Here is a 25,296-nt window from a genome sequence, read left to right on the forward strand (position 1 = left end):
TCTTAGAGTAAAACATTTATCTGAACCTTTTTCCATTCCACGTCAAAATGTCAGCAAAATGTACAGAGTTTTGCGAGACACATCGCAGATGATGATAAATTTATGAGGATGTTTATTGTACAGTAGTGCGCCGGAAGGAAACAAATGAAATGATCCAACGAGTCATGCCTCTAGAAAAATCAAAAATGAAATGGCTGTGAGCAATGGAACTTCGTTATGTTGCTCCTGTACAGGCACTCTTTGAAAAATCGTCTGTCAGTGATTCTTATTGTGTTCATCAACATCATCAACAACAACCTAAAACGAGGAACGCTTCTTCGAAGACGCTGAGCTGGAGGTGCTACTGCTGCTACCAGAACGATGAGTAAGAAATCCGTTAAGGATGAAGCAGACGACACACGGATATAGGGACTATGGCAATAGGGACAACACATGTACACAGCATTACGCAGTACTTACCATATTTACTCGCACGGTTTGCGCACCCCTAGTTTAACAAAAAAAAAAAAAAAAACGAAATAAAAATGCAGAGAAAAAGGAAACTAAATTTGTGCAACCACAGCTTTGCACATTGGTACCTAGCCCAGTGGCTTCCTGACGACTACAGCGATTGGTTTTCTGCTTGCCATGCGGTTTTCACCATGCCTTTGATCTACTGAAGTTATTGAACTGCTTTTGTTCAGTTTGTGCCCCGTGTTCTGACGATGGACGAGCGCGGAAAGAAACGCTGGAAAACGCGCTATAAGATTAAAACACAACGTGACAAAGTTGGTGAACAAATAGCATGCTTCCCACTGTCAGCGTTCAAGTGGCGACTTCCAGCAGGGTCACACCATATTTCACCAGTGGGATCAGCGGTAATGGGCCCGGTATGTTGCCTCCAGACCGTCGCTGGTTGCATCGAAGCCCCTTTTGCGCTTGCACAGTGTTGTGAAAACGTCAGTACTGGCCCTAGCGGGAGCCCACATGACCCGCACACTAAAATTTGGGGTGTTGCGTCGTTTGAACATCGTTACGAATGTCTCCGTGCAATTTGCTCACCCCCTAACTTTTTCCAGACTTCTTTTGGGGACAAAAAAGAATGCGTAAATTATGTAAGCAAATACGGTATCTGAATGCTCAAAATTTAAGCTGAACTTACACATGCTATGTACAGTGATGGAACTGACAAGGAACTGCTTGGAGCAGCTCTTGGAGCAGGAAATATCCAGTTTTGTAGCAGCTCTCACAGTCCATGAAGCAGAGTGAAAATGTCCTCACCCCTCCCGATCGTTTATTTAGAGTGTAGCGACAGGAGAAAGGACAAAGCACTAAATTTTACGTTAAATTTTAGAACTTATAGGTAGAAATATCGTTTCTTAAAGTTGCACAGGGCTCCAGGTTTGAAAGAGTTGGAGCATTTTTTAAAATTCAGTTTGTGCTGTGAAGCAACTATAAGCAGAGTACGGATGTAGACAGATGGGGCGGCAGGAAGGAGTTGGGGCAGGGGGGTTAGTACGAGTCCCAGGCAGAGTTCAGATAGAACTGCGCCGGCATTCGTTCGCAAGTCTGTCAGAAAACAGGGGGAAAACCTCAGACAGCACAGCCGGCGACGGGGTTCCAACCTGCGTCACCTCCCAGTCTCAGTGTGGAAGAGATTTGGAGCAAGTGAGAAACATCGAGAGCGCTGTCACATTTGAAATATGGTGAGGACAGGATTAAGTACGTGAAATCGTACGCCACTCATGAGACTCATTCGTTATTAGGAATTAGACAGTGTGTATAGTTTTGCAAGTGAAACTTTGTTGCAGTGTGTCACCAAGCACAAGTCAGCGGAATTTGTAGTCAGATTTTAAATCAATACGAAGTGTCAAATATAGCCAACCCTCATTTTATGAATGTTCGATCTCTGAATTTCCTCACTTTATGAACACATTGTTGTGAAACCAATTCGATTTATGAATTCCTTTGTGTTGTGAACGTTTTTTCGAGAAACATTCACTGTTCATAAATCGCGGTTTGACTGTAAATGTCTGAAATGTAAAAAAGTTGCTTTAATTATTTTAGAATACCGAATCGCTCTGCGTCTGGCGTGAAATCCAGTAGAAATCAATGGTATCCAGGACTGGCCGAAAGGCAAGCCAAATAGGAAGGCTCCTGATTGGCCGACTGGGATGTATAACGTCGTATATTCCTTGGTTATGTGCCCAGTGTTGCATGAATTATCTCAAAGTAAGAGCTCTATGGGGAGTTATTGGGGTCTTGTCGCGGCTCATGCCATGGAAAAAATTCTTCGGAGAAGAGTTCCTCCGCAGTGGAGAGAGTAACCTTAGAACTTTCAGTTCCATTTTCACTTTCACTGCACGTCCGTCTGTCCCTTTTGGAGCAAACATGGCGCAATAAGTCAGAAAAAACACGCGTTATTAGCAGCCTGTAGCAGGATTTTTTCAATATTTTTGGCGCTGTTTGGCAAAGCAGTTCCATCACTGTATGTAACTAGTTACTGAACATATATACAAGGTTTTGTAAAAAACTGGATGCCTGGAAACGTGAAAAGTGGCAAATCCCCTGAAGCAGCAGTGTTGTATGTAATCGCCGACTGATTTTTCGTGCTCAAAATATTCTAACTTGCATCGAGATGTTCCTGGTTCACTCTTCACTGACTACGACTGTGGTGTGTTCCTGATGCAGGATAAGCAGAGCCGGAGCTCGATTTTATGCTGAAAATTGTGCGCTGTGGAAGTTGTAGGACCAGGATTCCACTTGACATTCATATTTCTGTTGCTGAGCACAACCGCGTTGGTAACTGCTCATTACTCCAGACTCGAGGACTTCAGAAAGGATATTGTTTTTTGTCATCCCTGTCTGCTCTTCGTTCTCGCAGCTTTGGTGACGATTCCTCCTGTGTGAAAAAAAAAAATGTGCACAAAGAAAAGAACTTCAGTCGACGGCATCGAAAGTGAAAGAGAAAGATTATCGAAAATGCGTACACACCCGCCTGTATCTGTCTTTCTCTTTCGATTCTTCACCATTTCGCTTGCTGGAACCCTTAGCTGCAGCATAGAAAATTGCCAGTCAGGGTAACATTCGTGATAACGCCATCACTTCCCGGTAGAACACCCTAATCATAATACAGTCAAACTCCTTTATAGCGAACACCTTTTTAACGAAAATACCACTACAGCAAATTTTTTTGCGGTCCCGCTGGAGCCCTATAGGTCCAATAATGGACATCCTTTTTAACGAAAACACCTTTACTGCGATTTTCTTCTTTTTTTTTTTGCTGTCCCCTGAGTTTCGTTGTAAAGGAGTTTGACTGTATCCAAAATTTTCTGGCTAAAAATCAATGGTCACTTAGTCACTGTTTCAAGTGAATATGTTGCATCCTCTGGCTTAACAGAATCATGGGTTAGACATTGTAAAACTATTAAACTTGAGAAATATTGAACTGATAAGTACGGTAAACACCCGATAACTCGATAAGTCATAAAAACCAGAAAAAATTTCGAGATAAGGGAGGTTTTCAGTTAAGCGAACAGCGAAAATTACGTTGCCACTATGTTACCACAATGCGCTATGTTATGAACCGTAAAAAAAAAAAAAGAAAAAAAAAGGGAAAGCGTTCCTACAGTAATAGGGCTTGTAAACGATTCCGAAGCCATTTATTTTTTAACATCATCCTATAACATCATTTTTAACATCATAATAACTCCTATTAGTTAAAATAACTGCTTTTAATTCATACATTTATCTGGGTATTGTACATTTCATTCTGCTCTGTATTTAAGCACATGCTGTGTATTGTTTGTTTTGTCTTCACTCCTGTAATGGTCTCTCGGGTCAACAACAACGGGTTTTGTATTTTAAATACAAAAATAAAATAAGGTGTTGTTGTTGTTACCTGATGCTGTATCATCGTCCTTTTTTCTTTTGCTTTCCAAGATGCCTTCTTCCGAGTGATCCTGCTGGAGCATAAAAACCAATTGTCAGCGTCTCAGGAAACTGCTACTACACCAATTGCAGAGCAGCTAGGGCTGTGCGATTACTTACTTTAAAACCAGAATGAATATGATGTGAATAGTTATGTAATGAAACTGAACACAGGACGTGTACAGATACACAGCTTACATACAGGGTGTTTTTTTTAATCCTTTACATAATTTTTATAACAAAACTATGAGAGCTACCTAATGCAGTTTTCACAGGTGGGTTTCCTGGCCAGACAGACGCCCTGTCAGAAGGCGTATGTAACCACTGGACGACTAATTAGCTAAAATTCATTAACTTATCAGTTAGTAGATGCCTTTGGAGAAATGCCAGGTAGCAGAATTGGATTCAGTCATTATTTAAATCCACCTTCTTTTTTAAATATCCTGAAACCAGCACATACTTTGAGATATCAATCACTAAATTTTGCTACGCGAATGTGCTGAAACTAGTACTGCCTTTCTCGAACGCAAAAGGAGCTACAGGCATTTGCATCAGAGGGCTACCTTCTTTGAAGCAATGAAGCTGATTGGGGTAGGGGCTGATGTGATGGCCAGATAGACCACTTTCTAGCCCAGTTTTAGAAGTTTCTTCTAGAAGTTAGTACTAGAAGTTTTAGAGCAGTCTCGCCTAGGATCCCAATAAAGTTTAGAAGTTGCTGCCGTAGTGCAGAAAATAGTCGAACTGGTGCGTGCCCGCAAGCGTTCTAGTCAGGAAAATCGGTCCCTCGGGCCCGAATCTGACCGGAAAAACGGTAGTAAAAATGTATTTATCCTGTGCCGAAGGTCACGGTGCCCCGTGGAAGATCAAAACATCGAACTAATCTGAGTAATTGGCATCCCAAAAATCAGTCTGCTACAGTATATGCATACCGATCTCCACATGAAGCAGCACACACTTTGTGTTTGTACCCTCTCCTCTGGCGTCTTTGGGCTTACGAGTGCAGCTTCGCAACTAATCAGATATATATTGAGTTTGGAAGAGAGATCGCTTCAATTCGAATGCAGAATGATATAGTTGATTCTAAATTCAATTCTAACGTATGATCATTCAATACAAATTATTGATTCTAAACATTTTGCACAGCCCTAGCAAAATCCAGCTGAAGCCACACTTGCACACAACCTCTAAGCCGTAAGATGGCAGAAGCGTCACTGACCCGCTTGCGGCTCGTCTTCTTGGGCTTGCTCTTGTCCGACGGAGGTGTGGGAGACTCGTGCGAATCCTTCGGATGTGCCCATTTCTCCCTCGATGCCCCGTGGGACTCCGTACTCCTCTCCTTCTCCTCTGCAATCCGCTCGTCAGACACCTTGGGGCTCTGCAAATCGCCCACAGCGACCCCCAGGGGGCGCCACAAAGGGTGTTAGCTGCCGGCCCCTTTGCCGCTGCTAATGTCGACTGCCGCCCAGATATTCCACGTAGGGACGACCACCACCCATCCGAAGAGCTGCGTCCGTCTGAGGAGCGCCTACCTTTGTGCTTTCCGTGCGGCGTCGCTTGTGATCTGCTTTGCGGGTGGGAGGGTTTTGAGAGACAAGGAATGCTGTGAGACATATTGCACAGACAACAATGCAGTCAGCCCTTTCCACACCTGCCACTTAACACGCCAACTTGCACAAAAGTATGGCATGTCTGGGTGACTGGTTTAGATAGTTATTATTATGTGAACCAACATGTTTTAGTCTTGTTGCAAAATATAATGTGCCATCCAAGCGGTGGACTACGCACTAATTCCAGAACATTTCTTTCCTCTCATCCCTAGATGTTTTGTTAGGGAATTGCTGTGCCAAGAACATCCTTGTAAGACATATACAGGGTGTTTCAGTTAAATCCCCGGGTTAAATAATTCGCGAACCGGTGCACCAATCGAATAACTTTCTTTTTTACAAGTATCTGTCCAATACCGCCTACAAGATGCGCACCGCGTGAATGAGCGGGAGGCGCTCATTATTTAAATAAAAATGCAAATGAGTTTCGTAAAAAAGCGTAACTTCTAAAGCAGGGCGCTGTCGGTATTAAAATGGGTACTACCCCTTTTGGGACCTTCAGTGGACACCTTTCAGAGAAAAATCTGCCACCGAAGCGGGTCATTTGTTGCAGTAATTAATTGGTTTCGGTTTACGTATTTTTGTCGCGGCTGGTCGCGGTGAAGCGCAAAAGGACGTAATTCATTGGTGTAAGGACGTAATTCATTGATGGATAAGGGATAAGGGATAAGTTCGCGAATTATTTAGCCCGGGGATTTAACTGAAACACCCTGTATATATGCACCACATTGTAGTTCTTCAGTACAAAATGTACATACTCACATAATTAACGTGCCCTCAACTTGGGAGTCAAAATATTGTTACATTTTCTCTCTGCACATTTAAAACGCCGTCGCTTTAGCAGAACAGTCGACACGCATTGCACGGTGACAGCCACCATAACAGTAGCAAGAACCGCAATGTCACAATGCTGAATGACAAGAGCAATGATAATGATGAACGAAGCGGTGTGCCATGTCATTCCAGTCTGAAACACACATATGTCACTGTTTTCTAAATTTCTTGGTTTCGCAGTGGTCAATACACAGTCAGTCAATACACAGTGGAGACACAGTCACGACTGTATGAGAGATCCAGGAAGTGCAGTACCGACATGGCAGCGACGCGGGGAAGAGCAATGTCTGTGTATGATGCAATTGTTAGACGTTTCTGTCAAGAAACCCTTCAGAGAGACCATTTGACGACTGCGGAGCACAAGTCTCACGAGAGCCAGGAAAGTGACCCGGCTGCCACTACAACATGCTATGGTGCTAAAGTTCTTTAGGCTATAACCATTTGGCTAAGAGAAGCTATGTGCAGGTTGTCTTTTGTTAGGTGCCGCAGATTTTTTAATTAAAAAATCTTGATTAAAAAATCTTAATAAAATAAAAACAAAAAAATGAAATAATAAATAAAATTAAAATAATTAAAAATATTAATAATTAATAAAAATCTTAATTAAAAATCTATGAGGGCAGGACAGATGTCGTTCTCGCAATTGAGTTATACGGCAAGGCAGGCACCCTCTCGAAGAAAGTATGCGACTACAAGATGACTAATTACGTAAAATTCATTAGTGAACTCTTTAATTAGGGGATTCCAGGCAAAAGCGAGATACTAGCTGAATCAGAGACTGTCCCCGTTGAAAGCCATTCCACGTCTAACAAATCCTGAAACACGCACGAGCATTACGACATCCATCCCGCATTTTGATACGCAAATGGGCTGAAACCGAAAAAACGCTGCAACTGGGAACAGGAGTGGGGGCAGCACAGCGCTCACTCCACGTCACAGGGTCACGTGATTTGGAGATAAGCCTACGTCAGCGTAGATGACGTGCTTCTTCGGTTTCGGCTCGTTTGCACAGCAAACAGAAACTGCTCATATCCGACGTGGAGTAAAGAAAGAGGAGTTTACTAGCAAGATTACTAGCACTGCGTTTTCCTGCTACTATGCAGCACGTAGTACACATAGTAGCAGCTTTATAGGATTTTGTTAACACACGGGGGTAAGGTTTTTGAAGTGAAACGCGAAGTAAAATGCGAACATGGACTGACCATCCACACCGTCAGCCCAATGCTCCGACGAGGACTTGTGCGAGGGCACGGTGTCATCGTCCGGAGGAGGTCTCCGCCGATCCGATTCCCTCCGAGACGAGTTGCTCTCCGGGGGGTCCTGCGAACCGGACGACGACCCCTTGCGGTCCCCACTACCGCCACCACCACCGCTGCTGCTACTCCCAGACTGCAGCACGGCTGCAGAAGACGAGGATGATTTCTCGTGTGTGTCCGTCGGGGGCGTATCTTTGCTAGATGTCCTGGAAACAAACGGACTACACAGTGTAATCAGATGCTTGCTTGTTTGTTTGTTTGTTTGTTTGTTTGTGCATTCCAGCCTCAGAACAGTTACTTTCCATTATGGAACGTCACCTCATCCACAGTCGATCCTGCAGTGCTGCAGGTTAAAAAGTGATAAAAAGCGGTCTGTTTGGTGGTACATTTTAAAAGCGATGAAAGCCCAGCGCCGGGGACATGAAAGAACGAGACAAAAGCACTGACTGACAAAGAGACTTTAATGCATCAGACACGCGCTAATGTTCAGTACTGCTCACAATGCCCCCTTGTGGGAGCCAAGGCAGACACACTCAAAAAAGAACCTTCTTATCACACACACACACACACACACACACAAAAAAAAAAAAAAAAAAAGAACCTTCCTAGTTATTAGCGTGCCCTCCATATTGTTGACCGATAAAATCCAGCAATTCATTGAAAACTAACACGAGCACAGGTTGTCCGGGGGTTCGTTTGCTTGGCTGCTCTTGTGTGATAAGAAGGGTCCTTTTTGATTATGTCGGCCTTGGCTCCCACTAGTGGGCGTTGTGAGCAGTACTCTGCATAAGCGTATGTCTGATGCATTAAAGTCAGTCAGTCAGTCAGTGCTTCGTGTTCGTCTTGTCCTTTCGTGTCCCCTGCGCTGGGGTTTTATCGCTTTTAAAGTGACACAGGCTAAAAACAAACAAAAAGGTACTGTTGGCCACCATCGCAAATTTGGGTTCCCTCCATACATTTCTGTCATATACACAAAACTATTTTCTACGACAAGACTCGTAGAGTCTCAACTTTTTATTCCACTCTATGATGCCCAGATCTGTGACACTTACCCTCTGGTTTCTCTCCTGGAAGAGCCGGAAGAGCTACTGCTTGTCGTGGAAGTGGTCTTGGCTGCCGCGGCACTGGATGAAGAGCTCCCGCCGCTGCTCCCTTTGCTCTGCGTCGGCGGCGGATTGGGCGTAGCGAGTTCGGATTTTGCTTCCGTCTTCTTCTCCTTGGGACCGTCTACGGGTCGGAAGGTGGTCGGCAAAACGGCACATTTTTGGGTCACATTGCAGACAATGACACGGGCCGGTCCGTTCGATTTCCCAGAGAGGACGGCTAAAACGGAACCCAGGACACAGCACGCTCGTACACAAAGACGAGCATTTTCGAGGCGACGGGCCACTAGATGTGCATACGATAACCTCCCCCCACTTTTTCACTTTCTATGTGCAAGTGAGCTTTTGGGGCAGTGTGACGTATTGAAGAAAGCTATGCTGCGGTGGCAGAGTTTGCTGGCAAGTTGCAAAAAAAAAAAAAAAACTTGTATGACGGCATGTAACGCCGTACAAATAGAGCTTTGTGTTTTAGGGCTAAACCAGTTTTTATTTTTCGGATTTGCATCATCGTCAGAAGCCAGAAGACCCCCCCCCCCCCGAGAATCAAAATCGCGAAAGCGCAAGTGCAGGCACTCATATGGGATGGGATGAATATCTACTTCACACACAGCTCTGCCTCGAGATACTTGGTGCGTTCTTTTTGCTTCCTTTTTCCTTTCTAAAGTCTGCTCTATAATGCAGTATCACCTGATTTTGCTAACTCTTTTTACAGTTCGAAACATAGTACCCAATCTTTACCCACCTCCACCCAATTTTTTTAAAAAACAAGCAAACCCCACAACACAAGGATCTACGTACGAATTAACCAGACATCACTTGTTTAAACAAGAGTACTGACGGTACTCAAGATTTTCACTAAAACATCTGCCAATCAGTGCACCGCCACACTTTGTTGAGCAGACCAACACGTTATGACGCGTGAACGGAGTACCCCGTCAAACCCCAATAAGCGTGAGAGATACTGCAAGTGAAAACTGCATGTAGGTTCAGCGAGTAATACGTTAAGTGGTGCCTCCCAGTGGCAAAAACGCAAAACATACCTGGAGGCTGGCTCTTAGAACTTGTTGTTGAAGATGACAAACCTGATGACCTCGTAGAAGTTGTCATGATGTGATCGGTCTTCGTCTGCGCAATTGGAGCTCTCGACTGCAATGAAGCGTGCCGTGCTGAAACTTCCTGTTGTCCCTTCTCAGTCCAGTTTGTGTCATGAGAGTTTGTGTGCAAGCAACCCTTATTATAGCACATACCTCTTTGCTGTCCTTGAGGTGGAATTCGTGTTCTGGAATGAGCTCCGACTTTTTGGTTTTCAGCTGACCAGAGTACCTTCAGGTGCAAAAAATCGTATGAGGGAAATTTCAAACACAACCCGGGCACAATGGCCGAGGAGGAATCCGTGCAGTGCAAACACACCCTGTGGCAAGTGCGAACAGGTCAGGCCTCTTGTCCTTTTCATCCGACCGTATTTTCTCAATGCGTCTTTCAAGAGCCTGGCCTAAGTTGGTCATCACAGGAAAATGAGGTAGGACCTTGGAATGGCAACAGATTATTATTAATTATCGATTGTCACGAATTTAAGGAAAACCGTGTTGGCCCATTACAGTCGACCCCACGAAAGCCATGAAGGGTCCCGCAGACACTAATGCTCATAATGATCAGGTACACTGGGAAAAATAAAATGAACAAAGACGACACACAAGGGTGCCAAAATCAACATAGTTTACTACAATAGAACGTTTTATTATTTTGACATGTCATTAACATATGCTTTGAATGTATCCCCATATAATAACTCCTCATAGTTATCTTGTAACTTAAGGACACAAATTATCTTGTAATAACTTCCCTCGATCAACTTTTTATCATTCAAGGACGTGCACCAGCAAAAGAAAAATACTCTCTGGTTCTCTCTCGCTTGGCAGAGATGTTCAGGAATTCCAATTTGCTCTCAAGACCAACTACACTGCATGCATTAAACAGTTACAGTACGTAGCATAAAAATATATCAAATTGAATGTACAGCCACCGTCAGACCTAACTACAATGTGCATGGCCTGGTCAGATTTTCTCTTCAGAAGGTAAGGAAGATTTGACTGGTTTTCGAAATGTGAGAGGATGATCAGAGTCAAAACCAAAGTTTCAAGAAAATAAGCGCGCTGTCTCGGTCCGCCTTTGATCACACGTCTACGCTTATCATAGTCCGTTAATCTATCGCAAAATGATAGATCAGAATCTTCTCCCCGTTTGGGAAGATTGTAGTGGAATAATATCTTGCGATATCCCACTCGTTACACAATATATGGATGACACCGTGAAGCTGTCGTTGGCCCGGTAAAAAGGGACCGATAAGAAGGCACGTAGCACAAAGACGTCTTTGCTCAGCGAGGTTTATTTTGCGACTAAAAAACTAATGCCTTTTCCTGGGGTCCAGAGACCTCCAAGTGCGAACAAGTAAAAAAGGAGAAACGCAGTTAAGACACAGGAAAAAAAGGGAGACAGTTTCCCCTCTACTTCCAGGGAAACTGGAGTTCCGTGCCCCCCTTCTCCTGGGTGCGTCATGACAGCCACTTATCACTCCGTGTCGCAGCCGTCCAGCTGCAGACCCGTTTTTTGGCCGAACACAGTTTTACAACAAAGATAAAAAATGTGCCAGCGACGTGCTCAAAGGTCCTTTTCCAGCACGGGTCCACTGCGAGGTTCCTCCTACCATTATTTGGGATGGGGCTCGAAAAATCGAAATGAATGAGAGAGAGAGCGACACTTGATGAGAACCTGTCCTGGGGTTCTAAGTCTGAAGGTGGCTGCACACCTGGCCCTTCCCCTCTGGAAGATTTACCGTATCGGGTGTTCTACCGTTTGCGGGGCGGTCATAAACGTCTTCCATTCTATCATCCGAGTACGTACCTTCGTTAAAATGATCAGGCTATTTCTGATCTGGACATAGTCTCCCGACTCCAAGCAGATGACTAGAGCCTATACAACGAGAAATGACACGTAAGGGTCAGAATTCTTCGTCCGGGTAACTCAACTGTTTATCTCATGTCGATGGCCCAAAAATTACGGCCAATCAAAACGAACCTTCGTAATCTTGAAGTGCCACTTGTGGCAGACGTGGCGGTAGTTCTCATAGTCCACATGATCCGTAGCAATGTCCGACGACTGGCTTGCCCCTCTGAACTTGGTCATGAAACCCGGAAAATTTGCGCATTCCTGCACGGTGCGTTGCGTCAACGTAATATATACGCAAATATGCAACATTCTGAGTCAGCTACACCACGAGACGGTTAATATCCAGATGTACCTTATCGAAGATGACCTTGTCGCTGTGCCAACGCATGACAGTCTCCAGCATAGCACACAGGAAGCGGCCGTACCGGTTTGCCTCATTCTCGGTGCATGCCGTTACAGTGTATGTGATGTCACAGAAGATCTGAATGAGAAAGAAAGAAAGAAAGAAAAATCTTGATGAGAGTACCGCCCGTAGTACAGAACTTCATGAGGGAACCTTGCGCTTGCGCAGGTTATGTGTAGGGCCTGACTTTTTCGGGTTTTATTTTTGGCCAAATTCGGGGGGTAAATATCGGTTGATATTTCTCATTCGAAAATTCGGGTGTATTCGGGTGTTAAATCCCGTTACGGCATATTCCGTCGTCAGGAATTCGGGTGCATTCGGGCGATTTTTTGTTTTTTTCAATAAAAATTTGTCTTAACATGCAACTAATGTTTAGCAATGTTATCAAACTTTATTTTAATGCACGCTTACGAGCGTGCCACGCGACCCGGATGTTTTCGGGTAGATTCGGGTTAAACCCGAACTTTACAGATTTCGTTGGGGGGGGGGGGGGGGGCGTAAATATCTGACGGATACGGGTTTAACCCTAAAAGGTCAGGCCCTAGTTATGTGTATTACCGGGTGCAGTACCTTGTCGTAGCAGATCAGCGTGGAGAAGTTTGGTGTCTTGAGGATGTGAATGAGGTGAACAAACTTGGCACAGTACAGAGCATCCAGGGCTGTAAACGTGCACCTTGGAAAGACGCACTGCTGCAGGAACTGCGTAATGGTTTCGTTCTTTGCCGACCCTGGCAATGAAACGGGGGAGGGGTGCCTGTTTTTTTAGACAGCTGCTACACGAAGGCATGCTTGTTACTACAATAGACCTCTGCTAATCTGAATGTGGCTGGACAACAGAACTTAAGGTCACTGCGCAACGGGAGGTCAGGTAAGGGGGGGGGCTATTGGGGAGGCAAGACAAATGTTCCAGTTGTCTATTAAGAAGCGCAAGAACTTGTTCCAACTGGGTTGCACTCATCTTAATCCACATTTCTACATAGTTTTGATCATAACTGAGGCACCAGTTATGCTCACCTATATATGCTCAGTTATATCAACGTTGCTGCCTGCTATGAAATTAAATCTATAGATGTTTCTCTTGGGAGCTTGATTTTTAAGCAAGAAATCAAATTAACTGACTGATTCAACGAAGCTTAATACATTGCTTCCTACCCAAGTTGAGTTATATAATACACATCTTTTTGGCTAAGCATAAGGTGACTTACGTAGTTTAGTTACTGAAACAAGAAGAGAAGCGTTCTTCCTTTTTTGAGATGTCACCCACAAGAGCTAGAAAACAACTCAAACTTCTATTGCAGAAATGTGAAACTTGACAACAATTACGTCCTCGTTAGCACAATGAGCAATTCCGCGAGAAATGTTACCATCACTTCCAAGCTTGTACAGCAGTTTGGCTGATGCCGTTAGTTTCCTGCTCTGTCAGCCAAGGCTTCACGATGTGCATGAAAGACATTACGGGACTCAACTATACAAAAAAATTAAAAAAATAAAAAATCTAACCTAAGACCTGCTTGTCATTCCCAACAATATGGCTTGCTGTCTACAGTTTGTTGGTGCCACCAACATTAATGCAGTTAAGCACAACAAAAGGTACAGGCCATAAGGAGGTAAAAAGAACAAGTTCAGGCTAGGATACACTGCCAGTTTTATGCTTTTGAAAATTTGGGGCAAATTGCCAGGTTTCATTTCAGAAGCTGTAAAATTTGGTTAAAATCCACAAATACTGGTAGAGAGCAAATGAGTGCTTCTTGCGTTCCAGATGAACACGAGATGTCGAGCAACTGCTTAGATAGTGCTTAGCGTTCTCCAGTGCCTGTATTGGTTTCTAAATGCAATGCAATCTCATTAACTCGAACTCAAAGGGGGACCAAAGAATTGTTTCAATAAGCTGGCACCCGAACTAAAAGGGGTAGCTCCGAATAAGGGCATGATGCGCTGGCATGCATACCAACTGTATCGGACGCACGTCACGGCTCGCTAGACCCCCGATCTGCTTAAAACAGCGAGGCTTACTTCCTATACCAACCACAAGAGGGGGTCTACGCATGAGTTATTTAACACCGTGCATTTAAGAAGCCCAAGCCTACTGCAAAGACGCAAAACTCACGTGAGTGAAACCAGGAGTCTTTCTCGTTCCGTAACCGCGCCAGGATTCTGGAGCAGTGGTCTTGCTGTTTCCGTTCCTCGTCTTGCAGTTTCTCCATCAACGCTTCGCAACGGTCCCGTTCCTTTTTCCGTTTACTTGGTACCTGTTTCCGTTGAGTGTGTGCAACAATCAACGTACCTGTCGCGAAAAAAGGCCTAGTGACTGAACAAAAAACATACCATGTCCTTGTTGTCTTCTATCTGTGCTACCTGCTGCTTCAGCTTCTTGATTTCGCGATCGTAACTCGACGAAGGTACGTGGAGGTCGTACATGGAGAGCGACCAGAAGGTCACGTAAAATTGGGGACTGTGAAGTGAGAGAGACGTCTTGGAGCAATTTGCACCCTTTCAACCGATTTTTCAGTTTGCACGATGAAATTTAATCAAAATCGGGTCAGCTCACCTGAGGTCTTCCCACGTCTTCAATGGATGCAATGGCCTCACGCTATCCACAACTTGTGTCATGACACTGTCTACTGCTTCCACATATTTCTGAACCTGGAACAGCAAATGTTTGCAGGCTTGACATATTTTGCATACACAATGTGGTTTTTACGGGGTTGTATACAACAAGTTGACTCCAAGTGTAGCACGGATACAAAGTATGTATATAATAGCTAGATTCTTGTGTTTCAGATTTTATTGGGCGATATTACGCAAAAGATCAGATTTTCGGGTGAAAAAAAATATAGTACTACTAACAGAAATGAGGCGTCGAGACGCTGAGCAAAGTTTCGAAATATTTAGTGTTCAGCCAAGTTTGTACAAGAGCCTGAGTCAGCACTTCGGCAACTTGGCTTCACGAGTTCTCTGGGGTTTTACAAGCAGTGCTGGCGATGCAAATTGTAAGATAAAAACGGGTTTAATTAGGCTTAACCCTGAGCCATAAGCTTTAATAGTAGTCTACTTCCACATTTTAAAATGTGATAAAGTTAACACGATGATCATCTTTACTACAATACCTACTATGAGGGTAGCCAAATACTGTTACAGGGTTTAAAAACAGACACAGAACAACTCTATAATACATTCTTGTACAAGCCAACACACGATTATTTCAAACTTTCCAAAAGAAGATTGCACTCGTACCTTTTGAGGATCCGTCAAGTTTTTGAAACCCTTGTCCCTCTTACGGATTTCGTCAAACTTAATCTGTAAAAAAGCAAAGACATACTGAGCTGTAGAACATTTGAGGGATGATAAATGTTACCACCCTTCACATTTGAATTCACCAAGATGTTGTAAAAAAAAAAAACTTACAGCCACTGCATGTCCAAACATGGGTCTTGCCAAGAAGAAAGCCACGTCTGCTTGCACGTGGTACTGCGACAAGAGACGTCCAATCGGAGGCAAGCGACCCGCATATTCTTCCATGCTCAGGCTGCTGGATAAGAAGCTTCCAAACTGTACAAGTGTGTCCTGGCACTGCAAAAATGAATGACCAAGGCTTGTTAGTGAAATCCATTCTATTCCCCTGTCACAAGGGCAGTCTTCAATCATCATTGACACCAACCGCCATTGGCACGCGCGTAGCGCCACCAAGCGCACGTGTCAACCTGACACGAACCATGGGGATCCAATGCTCTTTGAGAAGTTGACACATTACACACTCGATGGCGCAACATGCATCTTCAATTACCGTTGAAGACTACCTGTGTCATAGGAGCACTATTACATAAACAAAAGGGGGCAGGCAACTTACTTGGTCGTAGAGCTTCCCAACCAGCTTGAGATGTGACGCCTCTTGCTCCCTGTACAAGATGCAATTCTTCTGCTGTGCCATGAGAAGGCACAATGGCAAGGCAAGATCCTGCTCCAGCAGCGCCTCCTTCAACCGCTGAGATGATTTCTTGGTGTTGCGAAGCTGGTGGAAGTAGCCACCCTACAGCAGGAGAAGCTCCACTCAAGTAGTGGCAAGGGTTGCCAGATTTGGCTACTTTGTCAATTGTCAATGACCACTAGATTAGCTGTGTCAAGACATGTTTCCCATGGAAACTGAAGCTCCCCGGTCAAGTCGTCCCTGACGTGTGCTCTCCAAGGACTCCATCTCAGAAGTTCATTACTCGTTCAATACTCTCTCTCTCATTCGCATATTCTAGTCCAAATGGCGGCTCCGCGTTGACGGTAAGATTAGCGTACTGGAGGCCCTTTTGATATGATGTTTACTTCCGCTACTTTTGGTTACTTTCTCAGTACATGCTAGCGATTGTTAAGAATTCTGCTCTAGAAGAATTCTGGTCTAGCAACACTGGTTCTAGAACACTGGAATTCTGGTCTAGCAACACCAGTTCCAAAGATAAACTGTTTTGGCAAATTTCTTTTTACAAATACACTATGCAGCGTTAGGCAATGTCGCCGGTTTTCACCTCCGCTTTCAGTAGCTCTCCCCCACACATGGCTTCCAGCTGCTCCTGCGTCGTTTCTTCCGTCGATTCTATGCCGGTCATTTTTTGGACAATTTCCTTCAGAACCAGCAGATCCAAGCTGCAATGAAAGAAGTGATCATTCACGACTGCGCAATAAATAGTCGGACTTCAGAATGCTTACCTCTTCTCCGCTTTCAGCTGATTGGCTACCAGCTGCAGCAGTCCAGTCAATTCGATAGAGTATTTCTTGAAAACAGCTCCACAAAAGTTGGCAAGACCTGGGAGGAAACACGGGCGAGTTCAGTATCTGTTCATGACAGCAATATTATCAACGGGTGCAATCTTACTTTGTAACCACTGCGAGATGGTAGTGCCATCATGCTTCATGCGGTCCTTCTCAGGATTGCACAATGCTTCGATGATGCAATCTAGCGTATTAAAGTCAAGGTCCACAGTATGTGCAAAAGGTAATAATTCGCAGTATTCGCAATAATAATTCACGGCAGCACGTGGAACGTGGTATTTATGTTGCAAACAAACATGTCAACGTGTCTTCCAGCTGCGGCTTTTTTTCTTGGAACATGTTTAAAGGAGCATTAAAGTGGTATCTAACATGGCCAAAAACTGCTGTCATCTTGTAAAGCAGTATGTGAAAAGCATTCCCACAAAATATTTCTGTCCAAAGTTGTTTCACCACGGTGCAATTAATTTGGAAAATCGCCGCCGCGGCGACAGGCCGGAGCTCTCTTACTGCAGACCACACCCACTCTACTGTGACGTCGGTGGTAGAGAGTCCTTCATTCGTTCGTAGGAAAAACCGTCTGCTACGAACATTGCGAGCTGTTTCTTGTTGACTTCTATTCTTTCTATGATTTATATCACGTTTTCTATAAAACAACAAAGCATATATGCAGCCTTAGAAAATAAGATGACGATCGTGAGAGTAATATATCCGTGGCTTCCGCGCAATCTTAGAATTCACAGTAGCAAAAAGCAAGCGATGGCGGCGGTATTGTGGCGCCACCTGTTAGCTACTGAACCAACTGCGCGGTGAAAACGGTTGGACAGGCTGCACACCATCTGCACAAGATCTTTCAGCAGGTGTAAAATGATTATAGGCGACAGACGGCATTCGCTGTCAGAGCAGAACGCAAGATATAAAATGTAATGCTGAGCCACAACAGTGCTTTGAGTCAGTAAGTTTATAAAATATTTTTTGTTCTGACATTATCCAAGAATACGGTATAAAGTGCTCCCTGTTCCAAGCAGCCGCCAACTCCTTGCCATGGAAAATCGCTTAATTTACAAGTCGGTGCCGCAATATTTGGAATTTGCCGCAGCAGAAAACCTTGAACGTGGTACAGACAAAAAGATGATGACATGCCGGCAAATTAGTACCTATCATTATTACAGAACTCAGAATGCAGAGGATACAGGCAAGAACATCGTAAGAAAGAAGCGTCAGGTACTTGAGCGAGTCCACTACTGGACCGATAAGGTTATCCCACGTCTGAATTTGTGACAAGATCTGAAAGGAAACGGAATAGAAACACATCATGTTAAAACATGCAGGCACGTGACAAACGAGCCGACAACTCACATAGTCAAAGAGGAAACAGGGGTTGCTATGGCTCAGCTTTCCGATCTGTCGGCCAGAAGGCTTGACGTTCTCTTTGCTAAGCCGCCTGAAATTGCAGCGTTTGTAGTGGAAAGTGGCATTCATAGTGAAAAATTGATGGCCTAATGACGTACTTCATAATGTATTTGATCTTCTTCAGCGATTCGGCCTTCATCCGGATGAGCAGTGGGTGGGACAAGTAGGTCTCGTTCTTCCATTGACTGTAGAGTCGGTACCTGTGCGAGAGAACGTAATTAGAGCCTGAAGTTTTAGGGTTTTACCCGATTCTTCCTCGAATTGAAGGTTGCCTCGTTAGGGTGAAACCCGATTTTTACCCGGCAAATTGCCCTCTCTGGGATGTCTGTAGGTATGCACGATCTTACTTGTTCGGCAGAAAAATGTAGTTGCATCACCATTTGGACCAAACCGCTACAGTTAGTTTGAATAACTGAGCCCGATTTCTCCCCGATTTTAGCGTAACGGAAGTCTTTTTTCCACCCGAATTCGCATAAATTTAGTGCGCGTGTTTATTTACCCGATTTTTACCCCCCGAATTTAGAAAAAAATATTTCCCGAAAACTTCAGCCTCTAGACATAAATTACAGCACCCTTATGAATTTCGCCATCATTACCAAGACATTCGACAATTATTTACGTAACAGAAGAAAGTATCCAAGTACGTACAGTACAATCCCATTACTTCGAACTAAAGAGATCCCCTCTGAATGAGGGATTGTTGCATTGACAGTTCATACAAGCTGCGTCGAAGACACGTTGTGACTCGTTAGACCACGCGAGGTTTATCAATAAAAATGACTACAGTAACATTGACTCTTTTCACAACCTTCTACTATTTGCAATCAGCCCAAGAACGGCACATGTGGAGCTCTGAACTCCTTGAACGTGGTGAACACTATCTCATGTCCACTGCATCACACACATACACTCTTAGAAATGAACTTCACCACAGAGCATGCTCCTAGCCAACCATCATCTCGAATGATATCGTTATCTGCCCTGATGTGTCGAAAATGGGAGGCGTACGCCTTTTTTGTGACAATTATGAACAGCATAAGTGTCACAAAAAAGGCATACGCCCCCAGTTTTCAACCAATAAGGGAAGATAATGTTATCATTTGAGATGATGGTTGGCTAGGGGCGTGCTATGCAGTGAAGTTCATTTTCAAGAGTTTAGTATGTTCGTTGGACAAGCCTGACAAAAATAACTGCTACATTGCACTAAATGCACTTACAAAACACAATACAGTACGTGCAGCCAAAGAGCTTTGGCTGCTTTTTTCCCCGCTACACATACTGTTTGTTTCAGTACTTGGGCTCATTTCCACCAACTATTTCGGACTCAAGACTATACGAAGCTCTACTCAAGGAGTGAACGCGACTACAGATTACGCAGTATCGAGACTAATCAATGGACTTATTTCTGCACACCTCTGCTGGTATGGATAGAATCGCAGCAGTGACCACACTTCATCAGCAACACAGCAGTTGCAGTCCAGAAGTGACAGCGACGGAAGAAGCGAATCCCCGATCAAGGTCAGGAAGTCGAAACGCAAGTCTTTGGCTCTGCCTTGCTCGGACTGTTTCTGAAGAGAAGCAGGCAACATTGGTCATAACACTTTCACCCACCACCCACTCCGTGTTGGTCACCCACTGACCTGCTGCAGGTAGGACCTTGCTAGACGCACAATCTTCACCATAAGAACTGGGTCCAGGTGCAGGAGTGGACCCAGTGCAAGAATCATGGGAAGAACACGCGACTGGAAATCTGCAAACGTCTCCACTGGTGGGGACAGACCCTTGCTGGAGTAGGAGCGCCGGAATCCTTGAGGTAGACCACTGTGCCTGTAAGGGGTTAAAAATATAACACTGTTGGATGCACCTTTTAGAATTTAGCTTCATAGTACATACATAGGGCCCTGTGTTTTAGGGTAAAACCCGTTTTTATACACCGGATTTGCATAATCACCACTTGGGGTAAAACCCAAGATTTTCTGAACCTGTCCCATTGTGCATGCACAAATGGTACAAGAAAAAAAAAAAAAAGAGGCACTTACTTTTTGTACAGGGGGTCAATGAGCACGTGCACAAGGTGGCAGAGTTTACGAGCAATATTGGGCTGGGTGACAGCGTAATATTCCGGAAGATGGCTGATGAGGGCAGACGCATTCTCCCAGTCCCCCACTTCGATGAGGGCTGCACACAGGCCGAGCTTCTGGTTATCCTCCTGCAAGAAAAAAAGGGTAGTCGTAAAGGAATGTATTGCAGCAGCACCTTTGTATCCAGCCGCGTGCAATCTTACGGGTGCCAAGTCGTCGTCCTTGTCCTCGTCTTTCTTCTCGTCCAACTTGTCGGAAGAGACCACGAGAATGTTGGCTCGTCTTGCGAACGTCTTGGCAGCCGACACGTCCTTCTTGTGCATGCTCACGATGGCACTGTCCTCTGGAACCAGCTGTCGACGGATAAATCGATACTCTTCAGCTGCTTTGTTTACAAATTCTGCGGCTATATTATTATTTAGGGGCTTGAAGTTTTCGGGAAATATTTTTTCCTACATTCGGGGGGGTAAAAATCGGGTAAATGAACATGTGCACTAAATTCCTACAAATTTGGGTGAAAAAACTTCCAGTACGCTAAATTTGGGGAGAAATCGGGCTCAGTTATTCAAACTAACTGTAGCTGTTTGGTACAAACGTTGATGTAACTGCATTTTTTTAGTGCATTCCTACAGACATCCCAGTGAGGGCAATTTGCCGGGTAAAAATCAGGCTTCACCCTAAAGGGGCAACCTTCAATTCAGGATGCAAATCATTATCAGGGAAGAATCGGGCTAAAACCGAAAACTTCAGGCTCTATATATATTATGTTTGCGCAACAACCGACCGCTCACCAGGCTATACAAGTCTTCCAGTGAGATGAGTCTGTTCTTAATCAGGAGAGCAGCGAGCTTGTAGAGGGATGCTGGTGTGCTTTCGTCACCACCACCCTAGATGAAGAGGGGTAAAATAAATAAGCAAAGAAAAGTTCTCGTACGACTTATATTGTGGAAACGTGGAAGATGACGAAGACAAGACGCATTCAAATTACCCGATAAAACCGGATTGAAGGTTAAAATTAAGAATCACCTGATAAAAGGTGAACTTGAACCCTAGAACCTGGCTGATGGTTGTGGCGTTACAAAGGAATTTCCGCAAGAGGCCCACAAAAAAATCCTCCAGCTCCAGACGACACTCGAAGGCTTCGAGGACGACGTCCAGAACCCGGTTAGGGTCCAGATTGAAACAACCTGGACAACGGGAGCAAAGACGTCAAGGACCGGGCATTCACCGGGCAACGCAATGGTATGCTTACCAATGAGGGAGCGCATCACTTCTATCATGTAATCGGGACTGATCCGTGACGTGATCTCTTGGCTCAGTTCCGTCATCAGCTTGGCGTAACCCTCACTTTCTTCCCGGAACAGGTTGTATTTGTTCTGCTTGTAACTGTTGGGAGTGAATTCATTTATTTTAATTAGTGTTCACAAAGTGGTGGGGCCAAGGGCAAAAAAAGAGCTGCTGTAGAGCGTGGCGAAAAAAGGCCCCTGGCATCTACAGTACTCACAAAAGAGACACAAGTATAACACAGTCTTGCACATAAATATTTGCAAGTATACATAAATATGCACATTCCAAAATAAAAAATGTGCATAACAGGATCTTGGAAGCATTTCATGATTTGTAAGATCAAATTATTCGGAATAATAATCGAGAAAAATGATGACCATAAATATCCTGCTTTCTATTGGTATATATGTTTAGAATTCTCCTTTTTGCATCTAAGAGTTCAAGTTCCCTGGAGCAACCTGCCCTAAACCCATACTAATCTCGTAGAGTACTATACTATGTTTAGAAAGGAACGATAGGATTTTTATATATGTACATTAGTTTCTTAAAAGTGGTTTTGAGAGCACCGGTAAGATTGAGATGGGCCCTACATCTTTCTTTATATAAAAGACGATAACTTTTGCGATTTTCTTCACTCACAATTACTTTTTGCATTCTGCACAATGGAATGTTCTCGAGAAGCACACTTACAAGAGACGTGTTTTGATCTTCACAAATTTTGTCAGGGCCACCCGACTGTTCTTGATAATTCCCGCATCTCCTAATGTTTCAGTGTCTAGCCTCTCCTTCAACAGTGACTCGGGGATGATCTGAAAAATGAGAAAAGCATTAAAAGTGTGACATTGCACTGTGTTCACAATCACGTAACGCTACGTTTCGTGCCACATTTCAACACATTGAAACGTCTCACCTTTGCACATCCGCCAATGAGCCACAGGTATCGCTCTCGGTGATCTCGGTTTTCGACAGCCTGCGTGTCCATATCTGTTGAAATATTAATTAATAAATTAATAAAATATATATAATAATATATTAAATAATCATTGATCAGGATACCTCCCACCATCTTCGTTTAGGATCGGCAAGGCCACTCACCCAATAGAAAAATAACATCCGCAAGCATGGACGGTACTTGCTGGTTGATAACCTGAGAGATACAAGCAGACGGTGATAAGGAACCGATAGCAAAAGGGCGTCTATGTGGGGGCGGCCTGGGAGATGTTGCTCACCTCGATCATGTGATCGCAAGTCCAATGAGGAGCGTCCTCACCACTTGCGTCACATAGTGACGTGTGTGGTGGCGCTCATCACGTGCCTATCGTGAAGGCGAAGGAGGGTGTTTCGCGCGCGGGAGGTTCGGGGAGCTATTGCAGGCGTCCCAATTTAGCTACGGTTGCACTAATTGTGGGAAAACTGTTTTCGGCCGCCTAACATTCCATACTGACCAAAAACAGAAAAAAAGTTGTGGGCCTCTAGACTGCTCCTTTAACAACCAGAGATATTTCATGTGGCGCCATTGCTGCTACTGGAATATTTTATCACACATATGCAGGGTGTCCCAGCTGGCATGCACAACGATTTAAAAATGGACTGAGCACTCAATCTGAATAAAACCAGTTGAGAGTTGCGTGCAATTGTGTTTAGCAGTTGGTATTTTTTGGAGTGCTTAACTGTTTTACAGTCCGTAAGCTATGATGATCATAAAGAAACGCTGCAGCGTGTTTTTCGAGCCTATGGTGGTGATGCAAAACTATCAACAAACTGACTAACGATGCTATCGAAAAGCTATAGATAGTCGACAATTGATAGTACAATCGATTGTTGACTATCGATACTACTATCGATAGTAGTATCGACAGTAGTATCGATAGTTTTACGATGACTGACAATCGATAGTATTGTTCTTTTGTTGTTCTTTATAGATAGTACTATCGATAGTCCACAATCGATTGTACTATCAATTGTCGACTATTGATAGCTTTTCGATAGTATTGTTCAATCGAACAATCAATAGCATTGTTCTTTTGTTGTTCAAGTAAACAACAACAAAAGAACAGTGCTATCGATTGTCAGTAATCATAAAACTATCGATACTACTGTCGATACTATTATCGATAGTACTATCAATAGTACTATCGATAGTAGTATTGATAGTAGAATCGACAGTAGTATCGATAGTTTTACGATGACTCACGCTCCATAGCACTGCTCTTTTGTTCTTCCTTACTACTGATAGCTAGATTTGGTTCTCACTATTGATAGTACTATCGATAGTTTTATTACTATCGATAGTTCGATTCTCACTAGTCTACAGAGATTTACTTCTACTAGGCATAAATAAGAGCTCACCACAACTTCTGCAAGTGCAGGAATAACTTGCTCCACTTTGAGTTTGTCCTCAAGGACATGGCAGCAGATGTCATGCAACAATACCTGCAGCTCTGAAACCGAAAGTACAACATCAGATACCAGGCAACACATTCAGTCACACACTCTTCTTCTTACTTTTGTACTTATCCTCCTTAGTTTTACAAGACCACCCTGAAAGTGGAATTCCTTTATCTACAAAGGTTATCTACATTCCCTCATGTGAGCCAAGGGCCTTCACATGCAGGCTACATAACACAGGGTGTTTCAACCCAACATGTCAAAAAAATGTATTAACCATTCTACTACTTGTCTGAAAATTATGGGGTCAACAATATTTGCCTTCGGCGCACCTATGCCACGACTTACAGCCACTCTGATCAATTTTTTGAATTATCTGAATTGAAATCTGAGGCTCGCCAGGTGATCATAAGTTGTGGCAAGAGTTCGTTGAAGACAGACACCGTTTACCTAATAATTATCGGACAAGTGAATTTTTGAACACGTTGCATGAAACATTCTGTATATCGATGAATCAACATGTCCATGCCAAAGCAGATTGATGTTTGGCATGGTTCACGTATCAGGCACTCTGCTACATCCAAAGCTCATGCACTCACCTGGTGCTGCCATATGTGGTACCGCTTTTGTTGGCTGCATATTTGCTGCGGCTGTACGACATAGTTTCAAACTGGAAAGAAGCGATAACGACGGTGTTTGCATAAGTGAAGTCAGCTGTTCTTCTGATGTCACTGAAGCTATACATTTCGTGGATTTCCTAAGCCCCCCAAAATCCTATCACAAATTATTACCCTAAGAAATGATAGACAGAAACAACTGTTTACTCGTGCTTGACGCTGCCTGATTATATATTTAACAGTTTAACGTGGAACAGATGTGTTTTCCCAACTTTGGCTGATACCACCTTACCTACGAAAGAACTAGCCCGAGGTGCAGAAAAACAATATCAACGCACAACCCTTCGCATGGAACCGCGCAGGTGAATTGCATTCTGCTACGCTCCACTCAATAAACGATATCACGGTAACAGAAAGATATACGTCGTAAATCAAGCGAAGAGGTTCTAACATCAGGTAGGCCTAGCGTATCCACGCACACAGTTTATTTTCACAGTTCACTAGAACCACAGTGAGAGCAAACATTCGACACAAATGGACGGTCATCCATGCCGTGTGGAGCAATTCACTTACAAATCTGATTTCCCAGATCTTTCCCAACTTTTACAAATCTCCAGCGAAACTGGCCGGCCCGCCATTACAAAATCCACGGACCCCTTGCAGCGATGCCGATCGCTGCACGCCCGACGGGTAAATAGTGAAC

General features: G+C 44.0%; 1 protein-coding gene across 5 annotated transcripts; it reads right to left on the minus strand.

The window, feature by feature from the left end:
* On the minus strand, nt 1–25,278 carry LOC135394813 (THO complex subunit 2-like). 5 transcript variants are annotated; one of them, XM_064625817.1, is made up of 41 exons: nt 25,167–25,278; nt 24,576–24,646; nt 24,094–24,129; nt 23,938–24,029; nt 22,684–22,735; nt 22,499–22,572; nt 22,279–22,397; nt 21,554–21,687; nt 21,328–21,488; nt 21,093–21,188; nt 20,505–20,654; nt 20,260–20,429; nt 19,861–20,047; nt 19,634–19,788; nt 18,319–18,420; nt 18,167–18,251; nt 18,001–18,094; nt 16,914–16,994; nt 16,748–16,844; nt 16,567–16,684; nt 15,903–16,082; nt 15,461–15,625; nt 15,290–15,352; nt 14,604–14,698; nt 14,381–14,507; nt 14,163–14,304; nt 12,626–12,783; nt 12,005–12,133; nt 11,782–11,913; nt 11,608–11,676; nt 10,117–10,232; nt 9,954–10,029; nt 9,747–9,852; nt 8,656–8,830; nt 7,550–7,809; nt 5,439–5,470; nt 5,126–5,284; nt 3,881–3,944; nt 2,974–3,032; nt 2,826–2,881; nt 1–364 (listed from the first exon to the last, which is right to left on the minus strand). In XM_064625817.1, exons 1-41 carry the CDS (start codon nt 25,229–25,231, stop codon nt 298–300), a joined length of 4,569 nt encoding a protein of 1,522 aa, XP_064481887.1. In that variant the 5' UTR covers nt 25,232–25,278; the 3' UTR covers nt 1–297. The 5 variants fall into 5 exon arrangements, with proteins under 5 accessions (XP_064481887.1, XP_064481885.1, XP_064481884.1 ...); XM_064625815.1 differs by having other exon boundaries at nt 3,881–3,941; nt 8,656–8,926; XM_064625814.1 differs by having other exon boundaries at nt 8,656–8,926.
* Nucleotides 25,279–25,296: the final 18 nt, after the last annotated feature.

Source organism: Ornithodoros turicata, chromosome 5 (assembly GCF_037126465.1).
Source record: "Ornithodoros turicata isolate Travis chromosome 5, ASM3712646v1, whole genome shotgun sequence".
Lineage (NCBI taxonomy): Eukaryota > Metazoa > Arthropoda > Arachnida > Ixodida > Argasidae > Ornithodoros > Ornithodoros turicata.